This window comes from Pyxicephalus adspersus, chromosome 3, assembly GCF_032062135.1.
Source record: "Pyxicephalus adspersus chromosome 3, UCB_Pads_2.0, whole genome shotgun sequence".
Classification (NCBI taxonomy): Eukaryota; Metazoa; Chordata; class Amphibia; order Anura; family Pyxicephalidae; genus Pyxicephalus; species Pyxicephalus adspersus.
Window position 1 is genome coordinate 15,119,417 of NC_092860.1, and position 23,288 is coordinate 15,142,704.

The window sequence follows — 23,288 nt, forward strand, 5'->3', positions numbered from 1 at the left end:
CAAAATGAATGTGTTAGCTTGAGACAATGATACATAATAACATGCAAAACAACTGGAGTTGCATCGCCCTAATGAATTATCTGAACCTGGAAGAAAAAAGGGAACTGGAGACAGGGAGATGGGTGGATACCTTAATACTTGAAGGGTTACTTTTGGTGGATAAGTTAGCCATAATGTGCAAGTATGCTGTGCTGGGAGGTGCTGGGAGATCATAACCCTGTGCAACATCCAACATTCAGCCTACATTGATTTGGTGAAGGAACAATGAGTACCCAATCAAGGTAAAGATCAGTAAGTGGGAGGTTGGAATGTTAATAGAATCTGACACTTTATGTTGATAGAGCAAAGTGAAAGATATTTAATGCATAACCTTGGGCTTCGCATTCTGCCATCCATGCCATCCTCCCCCTGCCACAACAAAGCTGTATTGTATACTTTTTCAGATATTGTCAGGCTGGCACATGACACATCGGGTCCCCTTCCTCATGGGTTCCGGTCCCAGTAGTGGACAGTCCTCAGTGACATATAGTTGTGATGACTTAACATCCTATCTCTATATCATTAAGCTATAAGTATAGAGCATTGTAGTGACTCTTCCTCAGGGGGGGGTCCATGACACCCAGCACTCTCCCTGTTTCGGAGATGAGCACCTGCAACAGAAACAGTCAGCGAGATGACCCTGAAAACTGAACACAGAATGGCCATGAAGGCTGATAAGAGACCCTTGCGGTTAATACCACATTGTACAAGAATCCAAGAGAAGAGTCACAGTCATTTCCGTTGCAAAAGTGTTAGACACATGATTTATACACCTCATTAATGGTTTGTAAACTGTTATGCTTATATAGACTTCCAAGTATACGTTTTCGGACAATCTGCTTAATGACAATTAAATAACGGCTTAAAGCGTACCTAAACTCAGAAATGTCACTTTACGTAAAAGGGTAGACAACCCTTTTATATAAAGTAAGGTTTGTTTGTATTTTTTTTTAATGCAGCACAGCCCCCTAATTTTTCTAGGTGATCAAGAATAAATAAGAGCGCAAAGCCTCCCGGGATACCTACGTCACGCATCCAGGATGGCTCTTGGGTGCTCCTTGTGCGCATGCTTGAGCATCTCAGGCATGTGCAGAAGGAGCCTTTTCGTAAAAAGGGGAATAAATTGCCGATCTCACGCATGTGCAGTGAGATCGGCAAGTTTTTTTCCCCTTATATAGAGATAGGAAGAAGAACCCAAAAGAAGAGGAGAAGATGGCGGCGCCCGTGCACAGGCTCGGGTACGGATGCCGGGACGATGTGGGATCAGATGGAAGACACCTCTGGACCTATCGACTGCGCTGCGGGATTGAGTTTAAGTGGATTTTTTGTTTTGTTTTGGGCATTTTTCAGTTTACTTCCTCTTTAAGCCCTCCTATACAGGAGTAATTCTGTATGCCTGATGTATAGATTGATGTATTTCCTTGTTTTAGTTAGAAACTCTGTGCTTTAACTGCTAAGCATTTGATGTTCTCTACAGCAACAATAAATCTTAATTAGAGACCTCCTAAAAGAAACAAACAATGCTGTTCCACTCAAAATGCTGAGGACGTCTGATGGGAATTACTGGGGGAGGAAACAAATGGGAAGTAGAGTGCTAAAGCCTGAACATTTATTAAAAATTTACCTTTAGATCAAACCTTTTTATTTTGGATAAAGTAAATAATGATTAGACTTCCCCCTGCATTTATTGCTGTCTCTATTTGTAAAAGTGACTGTTGTCGTAGAGAAAGATGATTAGGTCAACATTAAAAAATAAAATTCTCCCCAGAAATGAGATTGGGAAGGATTTCCCAATAGGAACACCTTTCATAGCTGTCTAAAATGAGTTTTCTCACTTCAGGAGATTTCCTCTAACTTCCTGTTGCATCTCTAAAACAGGAAACATTGATAGGAGGAAAAAAGCGCAACTCTGAGCAAGGACACAGCAAATGGATAAATTCTTTCCAAAAATACCCCAAAACGAACACATTTTGTTGAGTACCACTTTGTTTACAAAACTAAACTTTATTAACAACCAAACGAACACACGCTGCTTCCGCATTTGTTACGTCGCTGGTCTACAACGCGCAGGCGCGGGGATTTCCTGCCTTCTTCACTAAAACTTTATTGCTTCCGTACACTCTTCGCAGTGTTGTGTAGTGCGCATGTTCCGTGCTCAGCCCCCTTCTTGGTTGTCGTTTCCTCCTCACACCGGGCGCTGCCATCTTCACCGGGGCGGAAGAGTCGGGAGAGCGAGTTATTAGCTTGTCGTCGCCTGCGGGCCCCGGCCGAGTTGTGTCGGCCTGTTCCCTGACTCAGGTAAGACGCCCTGGCCTCTGAAGTGTCCTGTTGTTATGGTGATCTCGGGAGCTCTACCTGACCGGAGTCATGTGACAACACCCCTGACAACCCTGTCACTGGGCTTCAGTATTAGATTAGTGGTTGTCACCTGCCTGTGGTGTTCAGGGACATTCCCAGGGTTTGTGCCTCTGTCCCTGGAAAAGATTGTAATGGTCATCAAACTTTTAGATATAATAAGGATATAGAGCCCTGTCTGGTGTTCCCATGTGGGGTATCCTCTCATTAATAGACCTGATCATTCATGACACCAGGAAAAAAGTAAACGTCACCAGAAGGGAAATGGGGAGACCTGTTTCCCTGACACCTGATGAAGTGTTGGGAAGACTTCATTTTCTGCCCTGTGTGCCCAACAGGAAATGAGGAGAAATCTCCCTATGGAAAAAAAGAACCTTTCCCTACTCTACATTTAACCAGGGGTCTATGGTTACATTAACACAATGATCCTGCCAACCCCACACACTTCCTGTCCTATTAGGATCTATTTATAATGTAGTAAATCTGATCCTGATATGTTTCCTGGCGGAGCATGTTTCAGGCCCATGCGTTTCAATAGCAGTACATTCACCACTGGGGAATGTTTTAGTGAATGTGCTGCGTTATAAATAGACCCTTAACAGTACTGGAGGAGCAGCATTGTGTTCTTTATTCAATGTAAGGAGGTGGAGGGGCTCTGTAGTCCATAGCAGTGACCTGGGTAGGACAGGAAATCCCAAATCATATCAGCAGGTATTATTGAGTGTGTGTGTGTTACTTCCCCCAGCGCCTAGATTGTAAGCTCTTGGGGGTTTTCTTCTCTTCCTGGGGGGGGCTGATAACAGACACGGGGTCTTTGGGTTCTGTTTATAAAGCAGTGAATGTGACATTCCCTGGTGGAGAATCTTCCAGGTAGTGATTGATTCCCCCACCACAACTTTCATCAGATGTTTCGATTGCTTCCCAGTTCTTTTCTGTGTTTCTCACCCCGCCTAAAATTTCATTTGCATTCTTGTGAGCTTCCACAGGTTAAATCTTGCAGAATTTCCACTGTCACCATGTGATTTCTATGCAGGATATACAACCCCCCGGGGGTCATCACCAGGTGTACAGTATACATACCCCAGACTTTCTTTAGAAAGTCTGTACAGTTCTCCATGTTTGATATCAGAATTACAGTTTCCAGAATGAGCAGATCCTGCTATATGTGCGTAAAGCCCTCGTATACACGTCAGGAGATTGTACATAGAAATGATCAAATATTATTGTTTCCAGTGACAGATAAATGAGCACTGTACAGGGGGAAGGATGGGCCAGTGGCACCCTGTATAGGAGGTTATTCCCAATCAGCCATTCATTTTTTTGCTACAGCAGAATAATTAACAAGATTAGGGTTTGATCGTCAAACTATCAAGCATGGCTCTTTTTTCTATTATTATTGGTATTATTTCTATTATTAAACTGGATTTATATAGTGCTAACATATTACACAGTGCTGTACATTAACTAGGGAGTTCTCTGACTGACTTGTATACATCCTACAATCCTAAAGGAAGGAATATAATGTGTCCTAAGGTGATGAGGGACTCTTACTACGTACACTTTAAAAAATATATCTGGTAATCCACCATGGTGTTCGTGTGGCTTCTGTTCCTGGATGACAACTGTTTTCCCAGTTCTGTCCCTGTGTTGTCACATGTGCTTCTGGTTACTACTACAAGTGGCAGTGCAAAGACATTGTGCATGACTGATCGGCCATTGTCACTTATTAGGGTGATGAGGGAGTATATGTAGACAGGACATGGCTGGAGGTGATTGGCATGTCGGGTAACTAATATTATTATTACACAGTATTTATATAGCACCGACATATTACGCAGCCCTGTACAAAGTCCATAGTCATGTCGTTAGCTATCCCTTAAAGTGTCTCACAATCTAATGTCCCTACCATAGTCATATGTCATTAGCACAGTCTACGGTCAGTTTTGTGGGGAAGCCAATTTACCTAACTGCATGTTTTTGGAATGTGAGAGGAAACTGGAATACCACGGGAGAACCTGCAAACTCCATGCAGATAGTGTCCTGGCTGGGATTCAAACCTGGGACCTAGCACTGCAAAGGCCAGAGTGCTAACCACTGAGCCAGCCTGCTGCCCCAGCTGTGTCTGCTTTGTCTGACCATAAACTGGGACATCGCAATCCTTGTACTGCTCTGCTATGGTTGCCTTTATACTGTAAATCTGTGCTTGGTCACATAAAATATTATTGGCTCATTTGTGTTGTAATTAATTGTGTGGGATGGCCATCACTGGTTACTGCTGTGTTGTTCTTGTTATTATTAATATATTTTTATTATTGTTTTGTTTTATAATCACAAGAATTCTCTTTTAATAATGATGCATACGTGTGTTTATTTTCCAAACATTGTTAGAATATCTTAAAAGATAGCACATTTTCTGCAATATTTATTCTACATTATTCATTCCTTTTATTTGGTGTATCTATGCTCAAACTGTTTTTACTTTTGGATAGAGGAGGGTAGTATTATAGCTCCCATTGGGCTTTATTGCAGAGGCTCTGTTGGAGAAATTTCTTTACTTCCTTTTTGGTTAAGAGCTTGTCACAATGGTGAAAAAAAAGTAAAAGGGAACTCTCCAATGGTAACACTGACTGAGGAAAAGATACTTTTTAGTTAAAAATGAGAACGCTAGAACCTTAGTCAGCTTTTATTGTCTATGTCCCTGTTATAGAATTCCCCTTATTTCCTTCTGTTAAAAGTTTGTTGTGAGGGAGGAAGTGAGCAGCACAGCCCCAGATACCAGTAAATATTGATGGGGGTTATAACTTTTATTGTATCAAGTCTAAAAAAAAGTTTGCATATAAATGTACTGAAAGTGTTTTTTTGATTGGAGTAGCGAAGGAAGGGATTAGTGGCACTGCTGTGTTTTTATTGTTGACATAAGGGGCGGGGATTCAAAGCTTTGTGTACTCCATCCAAAGGAAGAAAAAAGTAACAAAAAAGTTTGGTCTTTAGAAAAACATCAATTTATGCAGAGACTAAAAGAGTTGAAAGCAAATTGTTGCAGCTTATTTTCAAATGGCAACTTTTTGACAGTCAGCAGATAAGCCCTCCCCCTGAGCAACAGAAACCAATGACGGATGACTACCGCAGGAAGAGAAAGGGATGCTTTTTCCATGAGGGCTGGAATCGCTTGAGTTGACAGTAGGGAAAAATGATGTCAACCTTTTTACATTGGGAACCCTGGAAGGAACTTTCAGGTCTTAGGGATCCCACCTATCATTTTTTATATCCACAGCTCACAGTACATTAGTGTGGTGATCTGTGGGGGGAATTCCTCTTACATTTCTGGCCAGTGGGAAGAACGTCACCCCTACAGATAGCTAAAAATATCATTGGTGTCACCTAAACTGACCTGAGAGGTACAAACTGCTCATTGCTCGAGGAACCCCTAGCAACCTCTGGACGATCCCTGGCTGAACAGCACAGCTCTAGATAGATACTGAAGAAAAGTTTTTTGTTACAGATAATAAATTCACAAGTCGTTTACCAGTGACTGCAAACAAGAAAAGGGTCAGTTATAAAATAACCTTACTCAGATAATCCTAATCTTTTTTTATTTTATTTTTTTATGTTAGTTTCTTGCTTTCATCTCCAGCCAAGAAATCCTTCCATTAGAATCACATTCATCTGTCCCATCCCAGCCCAAATATGTAAATTACGTCTGTCCAGTGGAAATAAATTATATATATATATATATATATATATATATAACTTTTTCTTTTCTAGTAGCAATGGGCTATTATACTTTTATTTATATATATATATATAACAGTTTTTTTTTGTTTTTTTGTGTATATTTATTGATTGCATTGGCAGATTCCATTGATTTTTGTTTTTTCTGCATCACTTGCCACCATTTATCAAGTATCATTCTCTAGACTTTTGTTTTGAGTATGCTGCTGCTTATTTTTAGTGTTTGCTGTCAGCTGTTTCCTTGTTATGAACTGTTTTTTTATTTTCTGTTTGTTTGTTTATTATTTTTTTGTGTTACTGAATATATGTGAAAGTGCAAAAAGGCTTAGGTGTATGAAGAAACACGTTCCTGTACCCTACCGTACTAATTGATGTTTAGTGAATCTGACTCCCCCAAGTGCAGATTCATCGCTATAAATGTCTGGATGATCCCACTCCTGCCGCAGATTATTGATCGTGTCTAGTCCTAGGAACTTGGTGCTGTTGCCTTGAGCAATGGGATTTCTTGTTTTGTTCATAGGCTGATGTGAATCTTTTATTTTTTGAAGTTGCCCTTGTAGTTTTGCAGCCTCATTGGCAATCTCACTGCCAGCCGTCAACTGTCTACCGCATTCTGAAGTCCATTTAGTGCACAGATTTGTATGTTGCTGTGGTAAATAGAGCTGGAGTTCCTGAAAGCAACAAGTCACTCCTAAATGCACAGTTGCCGCACCAAACTTCATTTGATCACATGACAAAGTGGTTGTCAGACTGCGACCTAAGGGCCCTTTCATACCTGCAGTGGAAAACTGTGCAGGTGGGCATTAGCAAACTACTGCTATGCACCAGGAATGGCAAAACGCACTGGAGGTAACATGTTTACTCAAAGTTGTGCTTGTGGCTGTGGTGTGATTGTTCCAAAAGCAACAATGTAGTCAAAAAGCAACTTGTCACTTTGTTCCGCAGCCACATGCAGAACATAGAGACATGAGTAGCAGAGGTTGAGAATGTGGTTGACCGTGCAACAGAACGCCTCAGAAATGGCTCTAGCGGGTGTAAATTTAATCGCGAGTGTGATCATCTAAACTAGTCACTAGGTAAAACTAGTTGTTTTTGTTTTTCTTATAAAGAATCGATACTCAACATCTAGGAGAATTCAGATAATAATTACTTGTTGTGTGGTCAGTAATTCACACCTCGTGAATGAGTGACAAATCTTTCCTAACATGAACCCTTCATGGCTTTTCTTCTTTGTGTGTCACAATGACACAGTAGTAAGGTTTGGATAGCCGTGTAGCAGCAGGATCAGGCCTGTGTGGGACTGGACAGAACGCCTCTTCCCTGTCTGGGGTGTGATCAGGTGCACTTACATCACGAAAGCTGAATTACAGCCATATGACAGCTAAGTTTCACTCCTGTCATTAGCGCTGCTTATCCCCGAAAGTCCCTTATAAGGATGAAACAACAAGTTATGGCTTTTTTTCTTTCCGACGTTCATAGTTACAAAAGGTTTTTGTTGCAATGTTATGACCTGGAGGAAATGAAAGTACTTTTATGTTTTTGCCTTTGATGTTGTATGCTTTTGCATTGTTTGTTTTCTAACTCCCTGTTTTATATTCAGAATTAAACATGGATAGTTACTAAACAACTTTTTGTGTTCATTGAACAAGTGTTCAATGTTCAAAGAAAAACTGTTGCAAGATTAGAGGTGCCTGCTCACACCTTGGTAAAAACCAGACTGGCAGCTGCCCCATTGGCTACACTACAAGTGAGGGTATTTAATGATGAGCTCTAGACAGATGAAGTAAAATATAAGGGGGCTCTTTTAAGTGCCAAAGGTCTTACGTATCAAAAGACAAAGCAACAACAGCTGCCATAGGAGAGATACTGCAAATATCTGCCAGGAACAAGGAAAGTTTGTAGAGAGGGCAGTGAAGTGATACTTAAAATATAGTTAACCTCCTATGAAATAAGGTCAACCTCTCCATTGGGATTTCAGAAATAAAAACCTAGCTTAGCTCTACTCTATCTCACTTTATCCGAATCAAATAAAAAATGACTGGAGTAGGGTTGTAAGGTTAGTAGAATTGTTTTGCAGGTAACTAGGTCTATGTGCAGGTCTTTGGAAGTTTCTACAGTGATCTGCAAGCCATAGCTGCCAATGGCCAGAACAGCCACCAGGCCCCGCAACAGGGTTCTCCCCAGGCCGTTTTAGTTGTACGCACCACCCGGCAGTTTTCAGCACCCATTCAGCTGTTTTTGGGTGGTTACTAAAGAGTTTGGTCACAATACAGGGGCTGCCACCCACCTACAATTTCTTCCCACCCAGCTTTAAAAAATTTCTGGGTTGAGCACTGTGCGAGCACCGTGAATATTACTTCTCAATATGAAAATCTCCACTATGAATGTCTCAATGCCTTTTTTGCAATCTCCGTCTCTCCACCGGCACATAAAATTGCAGTGCTTGATCTCTGACATCAGAGCTATAAACATCTTTATTATAGCAACAAGTGAGCAATGTTGGGAAATTGGGTAGAAAACCCAAAATTTGGCCATTCGGTTGATCGTGTCTAATCTATATGACGGTCCTCAGCTGATCAGCTCCTGATGGAACCAATTGAGTCGCTGCTACTTAAACTTGCTGTGTGGTGGGTGAGGGATATCTATGTAGAATTCTTTGCACATACTGAAGAAATCTAGAGAGCTGAAGGCTCTCATATGGATGACCTTGTCTTTTAGATATCATTGTCCCCACCTGAATGCCTTCACCAAAATGTGCACCAAATATACCACCCTTGTTTTTTGTTATTTTACTGCAATATTTACCAGCTTGTCACTGCCCCAGCACTCTCTGGTTTAAAATAGCTGTAATGTGACCCATGGACCAACAGTTGCGTCACCTGTTGGGAGTTGTTTTGCAGTTATCTACAGAGATAGTGGATTGATTTTTGCAGCATACAATGTCTCATCCGGTATTAGTACCTGGCAAAGCAGGGCAAAGGTGAATTTGTTGCATATTGGCAGATCAGCTTTGCAACCCGGCATTGGAATAACAGGTTGCAGGGACACTTAGAGGTGGAGACATTCTAATGAGTAGAAAGAGGTGGTTCACTTTTTTTTCTATCTAATTAGTAGACAGAACAGAAAAATGGAAAGATTTTTTTCCATGCAAAGCAAGGCATATTACTTCTTCAACAGTTGCCAATAAAACATACATCACCATTGGAAGATAACCCCCCCCCCCTTTTCTTATTCTTATTACAACTTAAGGCAGGTGCCAGACCTGCTTTAGGATCAAGGGAGCCTGGATGACTGCCACCATGCCAGCTGCTTGGCCACTTGCACCACAGCGTCTGCACACTTGCTTCCATTTATTCTCTATAGAGCTGGCTCTGGGGGAATCTACATATAATGTAGTCAGGGAGGAAGCAGTTAACACACCCCGTTCACCGTGCAAACATAGCCCCACCATCTTGGATGTCATTTATTAGCTCCTTTATCTCCTGAGGGCATTTGGGCCATTTTAGACCCGCTGTGAGTTGCAGCATTCTGCATGAGGGCTTAACTTTGCCCCAACAAATTGATTGAGCGTTATTGGGAACCATTTTTTTGTGTGCAGCTGCAGTGGAACTTGGCACAGTTCCCAAAAGCAACAAATCCTTTCTTGCCACCATGTTGCTTTCGAAAGAGCTGTGCCATGGCTGCAGCCCTGTGCCCAGTGTGCTTACCTGTGGTGCAGTTTGCTGTGCATCCAGCGGCGGCCGACTGCATGGTTCTCCACCCAAGGTGTGAAAGGGTCCTAATAGTTTGCCGTATCTGGTAATAAATTGTAATTTTTTTTGTGAACATTTTAATAATGTTCAGTGTTCAACCCAGAATTTTTTTAAACTGTGTGGTGAAAAAATTGTAGGTGGGTGACAGCACCTTTATTGTGACTCAACTCTTCAGTAACCACTGCCTGTCCATCTTACTCCTAAAAACACACCAATAACGCCACAGTTGCAGTAATGTGTACGGACCAGCTTATAATGAACCGCTTGGTGTAACAAACAACCAAACAAATATAATCTTCTATTGTTCTTTCTGATCCCAGGTAAAATGTAATTGGATGTTACCAGAGGTTACTAATTAGTCCATTTGGGGCTAATTTGTGACAGTGAAGCCTGGGGAGCTATTGCAGTGTACAGGGAATACAACAGTAACATAAACTAACCCTGAAGTCCCTGTTCTTATTTTAGCACTGAACGTGCTAAGATCTTCCTTGCACCTCATATATATTGCACCGCATGGATCAATTCTCTGCACATCTTCCAGGAACATGTCATTTCTCTTTACCCTCTTTCTACAATATGAATAACGAGGACTAAATACTGACTTCCACTGACATAAAGAGGAAGTTTAGACAAACCGGTAAAGTGTACAGAAAGCCAGCAGCAAAATTGAAATCGGCATCTTTGTAATTTCCTGTGCACTAAACAATGTTGTCAGCTTTTAGCTGTAAATTTGTCAATCTCCATGTAGCAAGATGAGTGCTGCTATTCACTATTTGCTATTCACAGGGGAGCCGCAATACACGCTGCAGGTTGATGTGTTTGCATGTGTTGTCTTTGTGTTTGAATTGGAGTTCTTCCTCTACAGAAGGAAAAGCAACTCAATGGCTGGAGGAACTTTCGGGAACAGTCACAACGAAGCACTGCGTGCACAAAATAGTTCCCAGCTGATCCCATCAGCTTGAATGGCAGCTGTTGGGAGCGCATCATAGAACCTGTTTTAGCTGTTAAAGTGTTTGCAATTCTGTCCACACAGTCCTGAGATTTAAGCAGCCCTGCCAGAAAGAACAGCCTGGCTGGTGACCTGATTTTTCTTTTTGCAGTTTAGCAATACAATTGGGTCCCCCACTTTGAAATTAGTAGATAAATGAAGAGCAATAAATGATCTCCTCATCCTGTTGGCAACTCTTCACTGCACCTAGGTGGCTTCCAATGCTTCCCCTCCCTATCCCAGGGGGAGGTTTGATGTAGAGGGATTGCAAAGACACCCAGCACAACCCAACTTTACATCCGGGTATCGGGACTGAATGAACTGGAGTTACTTGGCCATGGCGATGGAACTGGGACAGGTGTGTATCCCCAGCGTTTAGTTCCACTTTAAGTTGAGCAGTTTTACACAAGTTGATTTATATATCATATACATAATTGCAGTAATTGGTCTCTCGCTTTGTCTACCCAAAGTTTGACTTTAATTTGATTTTAATTTACATAATTAAAGGGTGGCATTATATGGGCATGGAGTTATAATTGAGTTGGTTCAGATATAAGGGTTTTTTTTTTTTTTCAGTTGAAGTCTATTTTTAACAAGGTAGTATTTATATATAACACTTGTAGTAGTGCCATTTTATCTGTCTGCCATCTGCACAAAAGCTCCCTTATTATGAGATATAAATAATTTGTTGATAGTCTTTAGGAGTTTGTACGTCAGTTTCCTGGACTACAGTTAGCTGATGGCTTTGCTGCTTCTGTCCAAATTTGTACAGCCGGAGCACCAGGGAAGGATGATAGTACATTTAGGGGGTTCTGTGCTCCCTGCTATGGCTGTGATCTATGTGTGTAACTTATTGACTGGCCAGCACCCTTTGTTGATTTATAACTATTACTTGTAATCCTAGAAACCAGATTCTCCTTTATTCTACAAAATTTTGCCAAAAGGGTTTTCTTGACTTGTTATGGATAGATGTTCTGTTTTCCCACCCCACGTGATACTTGTGACACTGGATTTTCTTGTTCTTTCTTGTCCTTGCAGCTGGTGACTTTCTGTTTCCTTCAGCAGTTGTATTAGTTACAATGAGGTGCATTTGACGTCAGAGCAAAAGGGAACTGAAAAAACAACACTGAGTGTGGATAGGAGATAATATAATTCTGTCTGCATCCTGCATCCTGAGGAGTAAAGGTGTCGTCTGATGGCCTAAAAAAATGCAGATTTCCCAACGGGAAAATATTTATTGTTTTTCCCCAAATACTAGTCCGCTTCTGCTAAATTGTCCCCTGGAAAAAGTACCACCAAGATGACTCAGTTCCCACCATGGTACGTTCCCACCAGGGTTGTGGAGTTGGAGCTGGCGTTGGTACATTTTTAACAACTCTAACTCCCGGTACCTAAAAATTGCTTCTAACTTTGGTTACTTGTTACCAGATCACAACAGTGTGTATTCAGCCCTGGTTACCATTTGTGAATTCAATGTGGTGCCCTTCATTCTGACCAGGAATAATTTGTGCCAGTGTAGCACAAGGTACTGGCCGTTGTGATGGCATGTCAGTGCACTTACATTGTGCAGGTTCTTTATTGCGTGGATAGGTGATGTCCTTTCTGCAATAAAATATGTTTACCTTCCTGATAATTTTTTTTTTTTATGGAATCTCACCTGTCTATTCTTTGTTGTGGGTGCCAACATTTTCTTCTGCTTCACTCCCACATGTGCAGGAATTACTTCATTCAAGGTGCCCGAACTTCTGACTCATGGAAGAATATGATAGCACCCACGCTAGAGAGTTCATTCAGTCCTTCAGCTCTTGAAGATCTATTGAATATCGGGAGTCATCATTGTAAAGTTTCAATAAATTACTGACATTTAAAATTTTTGTCAACCCAGACAATGAACTTCTTTTGGTCTGGTAAATATACAGTTGAAAGATATAGGACCGGGCTGACACCAGTTAGTCTGCTAAAAGCATTTCTAGCCCATTTTTCTGTGCATACCATGTCTAAAGAAGGATTATACATTTAGACATGTTTTATTTTATTTTATTTTTTGCAGGATTAGGAATTAAAAGAAAATCTGTCATTTCTCTGCATGAACAAATAACCAAAATTAAATGTTTTGGTGTATGTACACAAATATATATAATTGTATATGTGTGTATATATATATATATATATATATATATATATATATATATACATACATACATATACACACTCTAGCACTCATTTGCTGGAAAGTTTAAAGAAAAACAGCTGCGTGATACATATTGTTTCTTAGTAAACAGTACATTTTAGCAGATCAGGAACTTCTTGATTAGCCTGTCTTTCTGCAATAATGACCTTCCTGATAATAGAAACTAAACTTTGAAACTTTAGTGGTCTTGCATTCTTCTAAGTTACATTCGTGAGCCTTAACATCTTTTCTGCATTATTTTACCATTGTTGTACAGATTGAAATACTTTCTAATCAAATTGTTGTCACCTGGAATTCATATTCTTGTAGCCCTTCCAATGCACAGTGACATTGGCAGTCACATACCATGTTGAAATAGGACATGAATAAATCAATATGTGTCCCGGGCAGGGGATCAGGTATCCTCCTCATCGTACAGTTTTCTAGATACCTAGCATACTAATAGATCACTTATTTTGTTACTTGGAAATATCTTTATGAACACCCCATCTGTAGACTTTAGATGGCAGTTTAATGATCCAGGCTGCATATAATCTTTTACATGAAATCTTTACATACGTGTACACTCTCGCTCAAGCTTTAATATTTTAGTTGTTTTTAAGTCATGGCAATCCTTTTTAAATCAGCAGTTCATTTCAGTTCATTTCATTGAATTCTGGCACAGTGGCTCAGTGGTTAGCACTCTGGCCTTTGCAGTGCTGGGTCCTAGGTTTGAATCTTGGCCAGGGCACTATCTGCATGGAGTTTGCAGGTTCTCCCTGTGTTTGCGTGAGTTCCTCCCACAATCCAAAAACATGCAGTTAGGGTAATTGCCCCCCCCCATAGGGACTGTATTAAAGACATATGACTATGGTAGGGACATTAGATTGTGAACCTCTTTGAAGGACAGCTAATGGCTATGGACTTTGTACAGCGCAGTGTAATATGTCGGTGCTATAAAAATACCGTGTAATAATAATCCTGGTGATCCTATTATCATTGTTGGTATTTATGCGTCCTATAGGGTGACAATGCTCTCTACTCCTTTCCTATTTTTTCTTCTGTGTTAGCTGAGGTCTCCTGCTGGTAACTTTCCCTTCATATTTCTACACACATTACACAGGCATGCTCCACTCTTTTCATTATCACCTATACCTTCCCAAGAAATTCCATTCAGCTATCACTAAAGTGCATGTAGGCGGCATTTGGCTTCTAAGACACTGTAGGAGGTTGATAGCACTGACATTAAGCAACGGTTAAAACCTCTAGAGGTTCCTTGAGCAATTTACACCTCTCAGGTCAGTTTAACTGACACCAATGATCTTTTTGGCTATCTTTAAGGGTGACCACCACACTAAAGTACAGTGAGCTGTGGATATAGTAATTATTGCCAAGGTTCCATGAGACTTAGAAAGTTATTTGAAGGGTTCCCCCATGTTAAAAAGGTTGGGAAAAGCTGGAATACTTGTCTGTTATTTGCCTGTTAATGCCTGTTATTTAGGTCCAGTCCTATGCTGGAACACACACGTTTCATGTGCCATTAAGAAGCACTGCACACGTGATTCACTCGTGTTTTGTCAACATCACTCTGGTATCCATTTCCAAAAAACCCGGTGTACCTGGCCTGTTAGCCTGAATGACAAAACATTTCAGTGAGAAGACATTCCAGTTGGATGAGAATTCTCTGCAGGCTGGCACATTCACCAGGTAAATTTTTATATGACCTGTTTACGAGCTGGGAAACTGCAGAGGGCATTCTAGCTGTAAAGGATAAAGGCAGCGAGGTACATGCAAATAAAAGGTTTGGCATATTTTATCCTGCTCATTTATTCAGATTTATTTTGCTTTGTGAAGTTGTATTTAATATCATTCAGGCAAATATTAAGGTTGTGCAAGGGAAAATTTGCTTGTCTTTAACTTGTGATTGTGAAGGTTAGACCCAGCTACTGATCCAGTTTTGTAAATCAAGATGCCCATCATTTTTTGCAGACAATAGAAATTGCAGGAAGTGGGTGGATGATAGACCATAGAAGCAATTTCCTGGTTGGAACTCATTATTTACGTTTTAGAATACACAAAATAACTAATAACTGTAGGAACTGTTTTTTTTTTTTTTAAAAAAACTGTCCACAATGGTTTAGAGGTTAGCACTCTGGCCTTTGCAGCACTGAGTTCTAGGTTCGAATCTCAGCCAGGACACTATCTGCATGGAGTTTGCAGCTTCTCCCCATGTCTGTGTGGGTTTCCTCCCACATTCCAAAAATATGCAGTTAGATTAATTGGCTTCCCCCCAAAAATGTATTAATGAAATATGACTAGCGTAGGGAAATTAGATTGTGAGCCCCTTTAAGGGACAGCTAGTGACATGACTACGGTCTTTTTTAAAGTGCTACCTATTATGCCTGCACTATATAAATACTGTGTAACAATTATTATTTGGTTTCATATACCATGATCTGACACTAGCACACTGTCTGCTCATATAACCTGACGTCAATGCCTGGAATGAGAAGTAGAGAAGATTGCACTGCCTTACAAGAGCTATAGAAAGCTGATAAGGAAGCTGCCAATAAATAATCCCCATACATTGCACACTTTAGCCTCCTTATTCATGTGTCAGGATTGCTGATCTGCCATGTGACATAGCCAGCATTCTCAACACAGGTATGTGTCAGATCTTTTACCTGTCTGATAATTAGTCCACGCTGCTACCTTGTAACTTGTTCTCAAACTCTTTGCATGTGTCTGTATAACAAGGAAACTACGTGGTTGTCTCTGAACTCCAAAGAAACAGTTATTAAAGTGTATGTAAGCACGAGTGAACGAGACTTTTTTTTGTTTCCATTTGTTCTGTTTAAATATGCCATTGAAATGTCCTTTTATCATGCAAAAATGTTAATCCTCTCAGAAATTGTGTTATCTGAAAGGGTACTTCCAGTACCCATCTTGCACCACAAGCCATAGGAAATAAAAAAGCGGGTGTTAAAGTAGTTTAGCTATAAACATTTGAGTAGGGCTAACACTACGCTTTCAAAAAAAATTGTATATTGTCAGCCCACAACTTGACTTGGTGCTTTTCTTGCCTATTAAAAAGTGACTAAACCTCTAAACTTGCGTAAAAAAACCTCATATACTCACCTGTCCTTAGTCCATCGCAGGACGCTGACGCCTTCCTTTGTCTTTACCTCCTGGAGATGATCTTCAGCCATCTTGATTGGCCTGCGCCAAAGTTCAATCATTCTAAGAATACGCAAAGAAAGCCAGGATTGCTGAGTTCCCTGGCAACCAATGCTACGTTTTACATACGGAGCTCAGCAAAAATTGACAGCCAGTCTGGGCAGTTGTTGTGGAATAGACATCACCTGTCTTTTTTTGCACACCCCACCCCGCATGAATCACCGGTGTTCAAAGCAGGGACTTGAGTTCCGCTTAATTAGGATAAAGCACAGAGAATTGTGTGTGTGTGTGTGTTGCATACACTGCATGTGTGTAGTTGGACCCAGCAGAACAATGGTGCCCACCACAGATTATCACACTAGTTTTAATGTGACAGGAAAGCACCTAGATGAAGACGTGTTTGGCAATCTGTGGCTTTTTGTGGGTGGGTAGCAATTTTCAAACCACAAAGGAACAAGTGTATAGTTTTAGCGTGGGATAAACAATACTGAAACCTCACAGCTTGAACAAAGTCTTGTTTTCATATCCTTTAACATATGAAGTTTATATTTGAACTTGGAGAGGATATATGCAGAGACAGCTACTTGAGAGGTTAAAAACATCAGGGCATCCTTCCAACAGAGACAAAACAATGGTTTGGGCAAGAATTGGGCTTTACATGTGGTAGTGGAAGTATGCAGGAGTCAGAATGTTATGTCCCTTCTGGTGTCTTTGGCTTACACAGAATCATCTACCCACCGACAGGGCAAAGTACATATTACATTGTTCTATGTTAGGCACAATATGTTTAGTGCTTTATAGAGCAGGATTCATCTGGAAGTCTTTATTATGCTGTGTCAGTCCCATCTGAATTCCTAAGAAATGCAGGGAGTGGTGAATTGAAGAAAATGTACATGGGTGTCCAAGGAAAGCAAACTGAATGCAATGCCATCTCTTTTAGGAAAGTGGAATTCATTTTTTGATAACGTTAAGATGTATTATTTAAATGGGGGGTGGTTAGGGCTTGTGTAAGAATTTTTTTTTTTCAAGCACGTTTTTTCCATACTATAGAATTCTACTGAAATACAAGACTGCCCTAATGCAGGTCAGAAAAGGGTCAGATTGTGTCGGTGTATTTAGCTGTTTGCCTGGAGTTGGCTCTAAAATATGTGTAAACTTAAATCATTTTTCACATATGAATATGTATTTATTCTTTTGCTGTCTCTGTTCAGAACAAAAAGAACATTTCCTTATTGTATTTACCTTCTGCGCCCACCCTTGCTGCTCCATTCATTGATCAGAGTACTTTGAAAAGCCTGCTGTTGTTGCATTTGGAAGATATTACTTGTTTCCCAGAATGCACTGCGGGGACCTGGATGGCAAATCACCAGGACCGCACGCTGTTACTTTAAAGAAGCTTTAAATAACCCTGTGTAAGCTCCAATACCGATTATACAAAAGAATTAGGCTGTATACACACGCTCAATATTTGTCCTTGGAAAGCATCTTTCACAATCCTTTCCTATGGACAAGGAGCACTGTACACATGTCAGATTCTCGTCCCATATAGCCCTGAATCGATGATCAGACGAGAATCATCTGACGTGCGTACTTAGCCTTAGACTCGGGCTCCAGCAAGTGAGCAATGTGGTGGGGAAGGCAAGGCTGGAGGGACAAGTGATCCCTCAAAAGAACATGTCACTTTGCCCTAAATAAGGAGAAATGTCCAGAAGTTTAATAGAATATTTGTGTACACATTTCTGGTTCCTTGGTGAGCTTAAGCCTTCATGATCCAGCTTTCTCAGTGGCGTAATTTATGGATTTGCACAGTTCAAGAGTTCACGTTGGTTCTGCCTTGGTGATTTGTGCCAGGTAAAATGCCAATGAGTCATCTGCTCCATGAATATGTATGCTGTGCAGGTGGCAGCAGAGTTAATATTTATTGAATTCACTGCAGGCTTGTTTTTATTTTGATTTTTTTTCCCCCCTCTTGTACTTCAAATGATTGGACTTAGTAAATTTCCTTGGCTGGAGTTATTCCAAAGCCCTTATTAATGTACAGCACTGTGTAATATGTTGGTGCTATATAAATCCTGTTTAATAATAATAAGAATATTATTCTTTATATAGGTAGATTTAGGGGTTAAATAAAAATTCCTGTTTTTTTTCTTTTTTTTTATTTCAAAAATAAAGTTGAAAATTGTTATAAACTTGTTAAGATTTTGTCATCATCTTAGGCACCATTCGGCTCTATGGAGAGGGGACAATGATGGAGCGGCACCCCGCTGTTCTCGCTCCCCTTCACTTGTATAACAATCGTTCATGGATCCACCAGGATAGATCTATGAACAACATCAGACAGCTGCTGTAGACACGTCAGATTCTCGTCCGATACCAGCCCTGAGGCGATAATCATCTGACGTGTGTACGTAGCCTAAGTGTCTCCTTTATGACATTTCATCTCTATTCTCTTTCTGATGACAACTTAAGACGTTTCTTTCAGTTTCACCCTCGGTGATCAGAAGCAAAGGGAGGGTAAATCTCTCCAATGTGGGACACAGACAACAATAAAACCTGACCTCTCTAAAATGTATATCCATGCACAGTGTTCAACCCAGAAGTTTTATGTAAGCTGGGTTGGAAGCAGCCTCTGTATTGGGACCCAACACTTCGGTAGCCACCCAAAAACAGCCGGGTGGTTACTGAAAAGTGCCGGGTGGTGCACCTAGCTAAAAAGGTCTGGGGAGAACACTGATGCATGTTGTTCTGTATATGATCCAGAAGATAAATGGTTATAGTCAGACTTGACCATTGCATATGTCAGCTTTAAAGATCAGTGATTGCCCTTACACAACCTGATCATCATCTGATTAGACCTAACATGACTCCATGTGTGCGATTAAAGGGATTTGTGCAGACACCAGGAAAGATGATCTAAAGTATACTCAAGGTTGTTTTTTTTTATATGTACCATTAGATACCTGGTCTTTGCTCTAGGTAATTAATTGAAAGTCTTGGACTGTAAACAAGACCTTTGAAACCTATATCAAATTATAAAACGCACCAAAAGCAAAGATTACTTCCCTGTCCCTTGTGGCGGGGGGGGGCCTTAGGTAATCCACTTCTTCTGCAGGATAGCAGAATTTAAACTGTAGCTCTGCATTCATTCATACGTGGTTAAATATATATTTTTGTGAATGAAGTTGACCTGCTATTAGCATCCTTCGATCTAGCAAAACACTAGTAAAGCTTAAAAAAAAAAAAAGTCTGCAGAACTATATAAATTGGATGGAGAGAAATACAAATCCTTTGGCAGGAAAAACGTCTCCTATATATGTATTATGTCTGCTCTACTATGTATATAACCTTAACAAATAAATTTGCACAGATCATTATGTATTTGTTCATTGTTTTAGCTGTAGGTAGACATCTGGTTGATCCTCCCAGTCTTATTAAACACAGAAGGTTATCCATGCTGGCGTGGTCAGTTTGTGCCCCTGTAAGGTTGTATGGAGATGTAGGATGCCATGCAGGCACACACGCGTCTATGTATCCTCCGTGGTCAGTTGTTCTGAGCCTCCTGTTGTATTGTATGACAACGGCTCCCCGCAGCATCATTGTCTGTACTGCAGCTGCTGCTGAAATGCAGACTGTTAATGGACTTCCCTATTGTGTGTGATGTGAATAATCTACTCATCTGATTATTCTGATCACTTGTTAAGGATGAACCAAGGCCATTGTCACAAAATGAAAAGTAAAATGTGCAGTATTCTGTGAGGGTTTACACACAATAACAGAATTTGTAATGCATTGGAGTCGGTGAAGAAAAAACCTCATGTAGTATGGATGGAGTCATGGGTAATATGCTATAATACTGAAAGTTCCCCTAGCAGCAAATCAGATAACTTTGCTTACTTATTCTTATATCTAGAGGACTTTAGTAACTAATATTCTGATACACCAGAGTACTCCCAAGATTCCTATTCTCCGAAATGTCATTTAAAAGTCCGATGTGTTGAGTGGAACCTCTTGCTGTTGTGAGCAGTATAAAAACCCTGGAATGCCTAATTAAAGACCTCATCACCAAAGTCCTAAGAAGCAGCAGAGGCCGACAAACATTAAGAATTGAAATATCAGTATGGGTGGACTGACCTTTTTTCTTTTTATTTCAGCGTACATGTCAATGAAAAGTTTTTTTGTTTTTTTTTTGTCTGGTTCTTTGCTGTGACATGTTTGTTTTAAACCTGCAATTTTTTCTTCTGCAGGCGCACAAGTTTGAAAAAAAATGGAAATGGATGGCGGTGCCCCAAAACCAGCCGCACTAAATGGCGTGATCATGAAATCACAGCTTCAGGTTACAGGTGAATGTTTATATGTATGTTTGCTGTAACTGCTCTTCCACAAATGTTTGTGCTGTCTGTTTATTTTCGTGTTTGTCATGAGGAGACAGCTTCTAAAGTGAACTCGGTCAGGTTAAAACAAAAAGCTGAAATGGGCAGCCTGCAGAGAAGATGCCTCAGTTAGCACTCTTCTAGGTGAAAGTTTACTATGTGACACAGATTTGTCATTGCCAAATCAGTGTTCTCCCCAGCCCCTTTTAGGCGGGCACTCTACCCGACACTTTTCAGTAAACCCCCGGCTGTTTTTGGGTGCTTACTGATGAGTTGGGTCACAATACAGGAGCTGCCACCCACCTACAATTTCATGCCACCCAGCTTAAAAAAAAAAAATTCCTGGGTGGAACACTTTCTAATGTTCCCAAGGTGTGCCGTCGATCCATTTGACAGCCCCTATGTCTGATAACAGTGAAGAACTGTAGGAAGAACAGTGGCACACAATGAAGGATTTGGCACATGGATGTTCACCAGGTATGAAGATTCTACTAGAGGTCATATCACTTTCAGACAGTGAAGATTGAAACTTTCTTTTGCAACCTACTTGGTATTGTTTTATCCCAAACAACAAAGGCGTAGATTGGGGTTTTGATCATGCAGGGCAAATCACCAGGTTCACTTTGATGGCACTCCCACCAACAGCACATTTCCAACAGCGATTTCCTTTTACTCCTCTGCCAATAATGATGAATAAAAATCAAGTTGCTTTTGGATTTGGGATAGCATGTGACTCACTCCCCTTCTCCCACAGCATTGGTGTTTGCCAGTTACATAGTAAGTCAAGTTGAAAAAAGACATAAGTCCATCAATTTTAACCACTAGGGAAATAAACATATTACAGATATAAACCTTATGAACATAGTTGATCCGGAGGAAGGCAAATTTACTCTAACAGGGGACAAAAAACCTTCCTGATTCCATGAGGCAATCGGATGTTCCCTGGATCAACAGTCACTGTTATCTTTACTTTAAAGCTTTAATACCCAGTTATATTCTGTGTTTCTAGAAAAGCATCCAGCTTTTTCTTAAAACAATCTATAGAACTTGCTAGAACTACTTCTTGAGGAAGCCGATTCTACAATTTCACAGACTTTACAGTGAAGAATCCCTTTCTTATCCAGAGGTTAAATATCTTTTCCTCCAGACCTAAAGAAATTGTCCACCTAGTAAACTCCAAATCATCTCACACATAAGATCTTTAGGGATAAGAAAATGAAGATTGTAGTCAATCTGTGTTTCATGCTGTCTGCACTCCATGAATAAAATTGTTAGTTGTAGCAAAGACTTTGTAAGAATCTCAGGGAAACCATGCGATAAGAATCATAAAACGTTATTACAGATAGGCTATTAATGCACAATCACAGCTCTCATGTTAATGATGGATCACAAAAAGCAGTGGTTGTGTAAATAAATTATTTAGGAATTTTACTGGGAAAATAAGCCAGTCTGAATAATAAAAACGTGTTTGGTGGCATTCATCTCTTTCTGAAAATCATAGGCACTTGGCTGTCCTGTTGATGCTCAGGCATCATGTCACCGACATGAAACAAGGAAGCGTCAAATGAAATCAGTCATCTCCTTACTTGTTCTAGTGGAAATATTACAACCAGAGGAATAGTAAGATTCAGGCTGAGGCTGGACATCTACAAATTCCTCTCACGATGTTTGTGCTAAAGGTTAAATACAACTAAAACCTTTTAGTTTTTAGCATTAAGGTGATGGTAATGTTTCTGCTAGTAGTTGCCCTGTTGTAAGGATTTAGCATAAGACTAATGGTCAAAACTTATATAACTATGTATACATTCTACAGTGTATATATAAATTGAAGAGTTGAGCCTTGCTTTTTTCTTTCTTTTTATACCTTATTTACAATTGTACACTTTTTGATTAAATACTGGCAACTTCAGCCCTATATGATCCTCATGAAGAATTAGTGTAGCCATCTCCAGCATGCATGTGTGCATACATAGTGTCAGTAATTATTCTGAGGTTGGCAGCAAGTGATCATGCAGATGTGCAATTCTGCAGAAGAAGTGTTTCCACAGCTCGTTGTGATGTAAAACTGAAGAGCGTAATTATTTTAATGTGGAGGTCTGGGAATCTGTGAGTTGGGTAGGAAGGGCTGATGAGAATCTTTACAAGAATATCACTTCTGTTGACCTTGACAATGCATATTTTTTACTTTTCCTTCTGTGTCCATTGTATTTTTCTAATTTTCCTACAAATTGTTTTTTTAAAGATTTGTATGTCCCCTTGTCCATTGTTATGACTGTACTAAACAACATTTTGCATATCAACCTTTGTACCTGCTTCTTGTTTTACTTTGTTCATTGTGTTGCAATGAGTTTTTAATTCTTGCTTCTCTTTCACACAGTAATATCTGCTAAGCTTAAAGAAAGCAGGAAGAATTGGTTTGGTCCAAGTCCATATGTGGAAGTGTCAGTCAATGGACAGTCCAAAAAAACAGAAACCAGGAATAACACGCACAGTCCAAAGTGGAAACAGCATCTAACTGTGTAAGTGGTAAACTGTAGATGGGAAAGGCAATGCATAGAATGTGGTCTGATGGGTCACATATATTTTATTTATTATAAATGTGTATTAACCAATATCCACCGGTCTGAGAAATAATTTCCCATTAGTCTAACTGCTTTAACCACCTGAGCGTTACACTGAGGTCTAGATTTCTGTACCAAAAGCGT

General features: G+C 40.2%; 1 protein-coding gene across 2 annotated transcripts in view; it reads left to right on the forward strand.

The window, feature by feature from the left end:
- Positions 1–2,175: 2,175 nt before the first annotated feature.
- Positions 2,176–23,288, forward strand: part of ITCH (itchy E3 ubiquitin protein ligase) — a 38,385-nt gene continuing 17,272 nt past the window's right edge. Inside the window, exons 1-3 of one of the 2 annotated variants that reach the window (XM_072403696.1) lie at positions 2,176–2,337; positions 20,458–20,553; positions 22,961–23,102. In XM_072403696.1, coding sequence (XP_072259797.1) covers positions 20,478–20,553; positions 22,961–23,102 — 218 coding nt within the window. In that variant the 5' untranslated portion in view covers positions 2,176–2,337; positions 20,458–20,477. Of the gene's footprint in view, positions 2,338–18,234; positions 18,618–20,457; positions 20,554–22,960; positions 23,103–23,288 lie in introns of those variants that run through there. The other variant, XM_072403697.1, reaches the window with a different exon arrangement.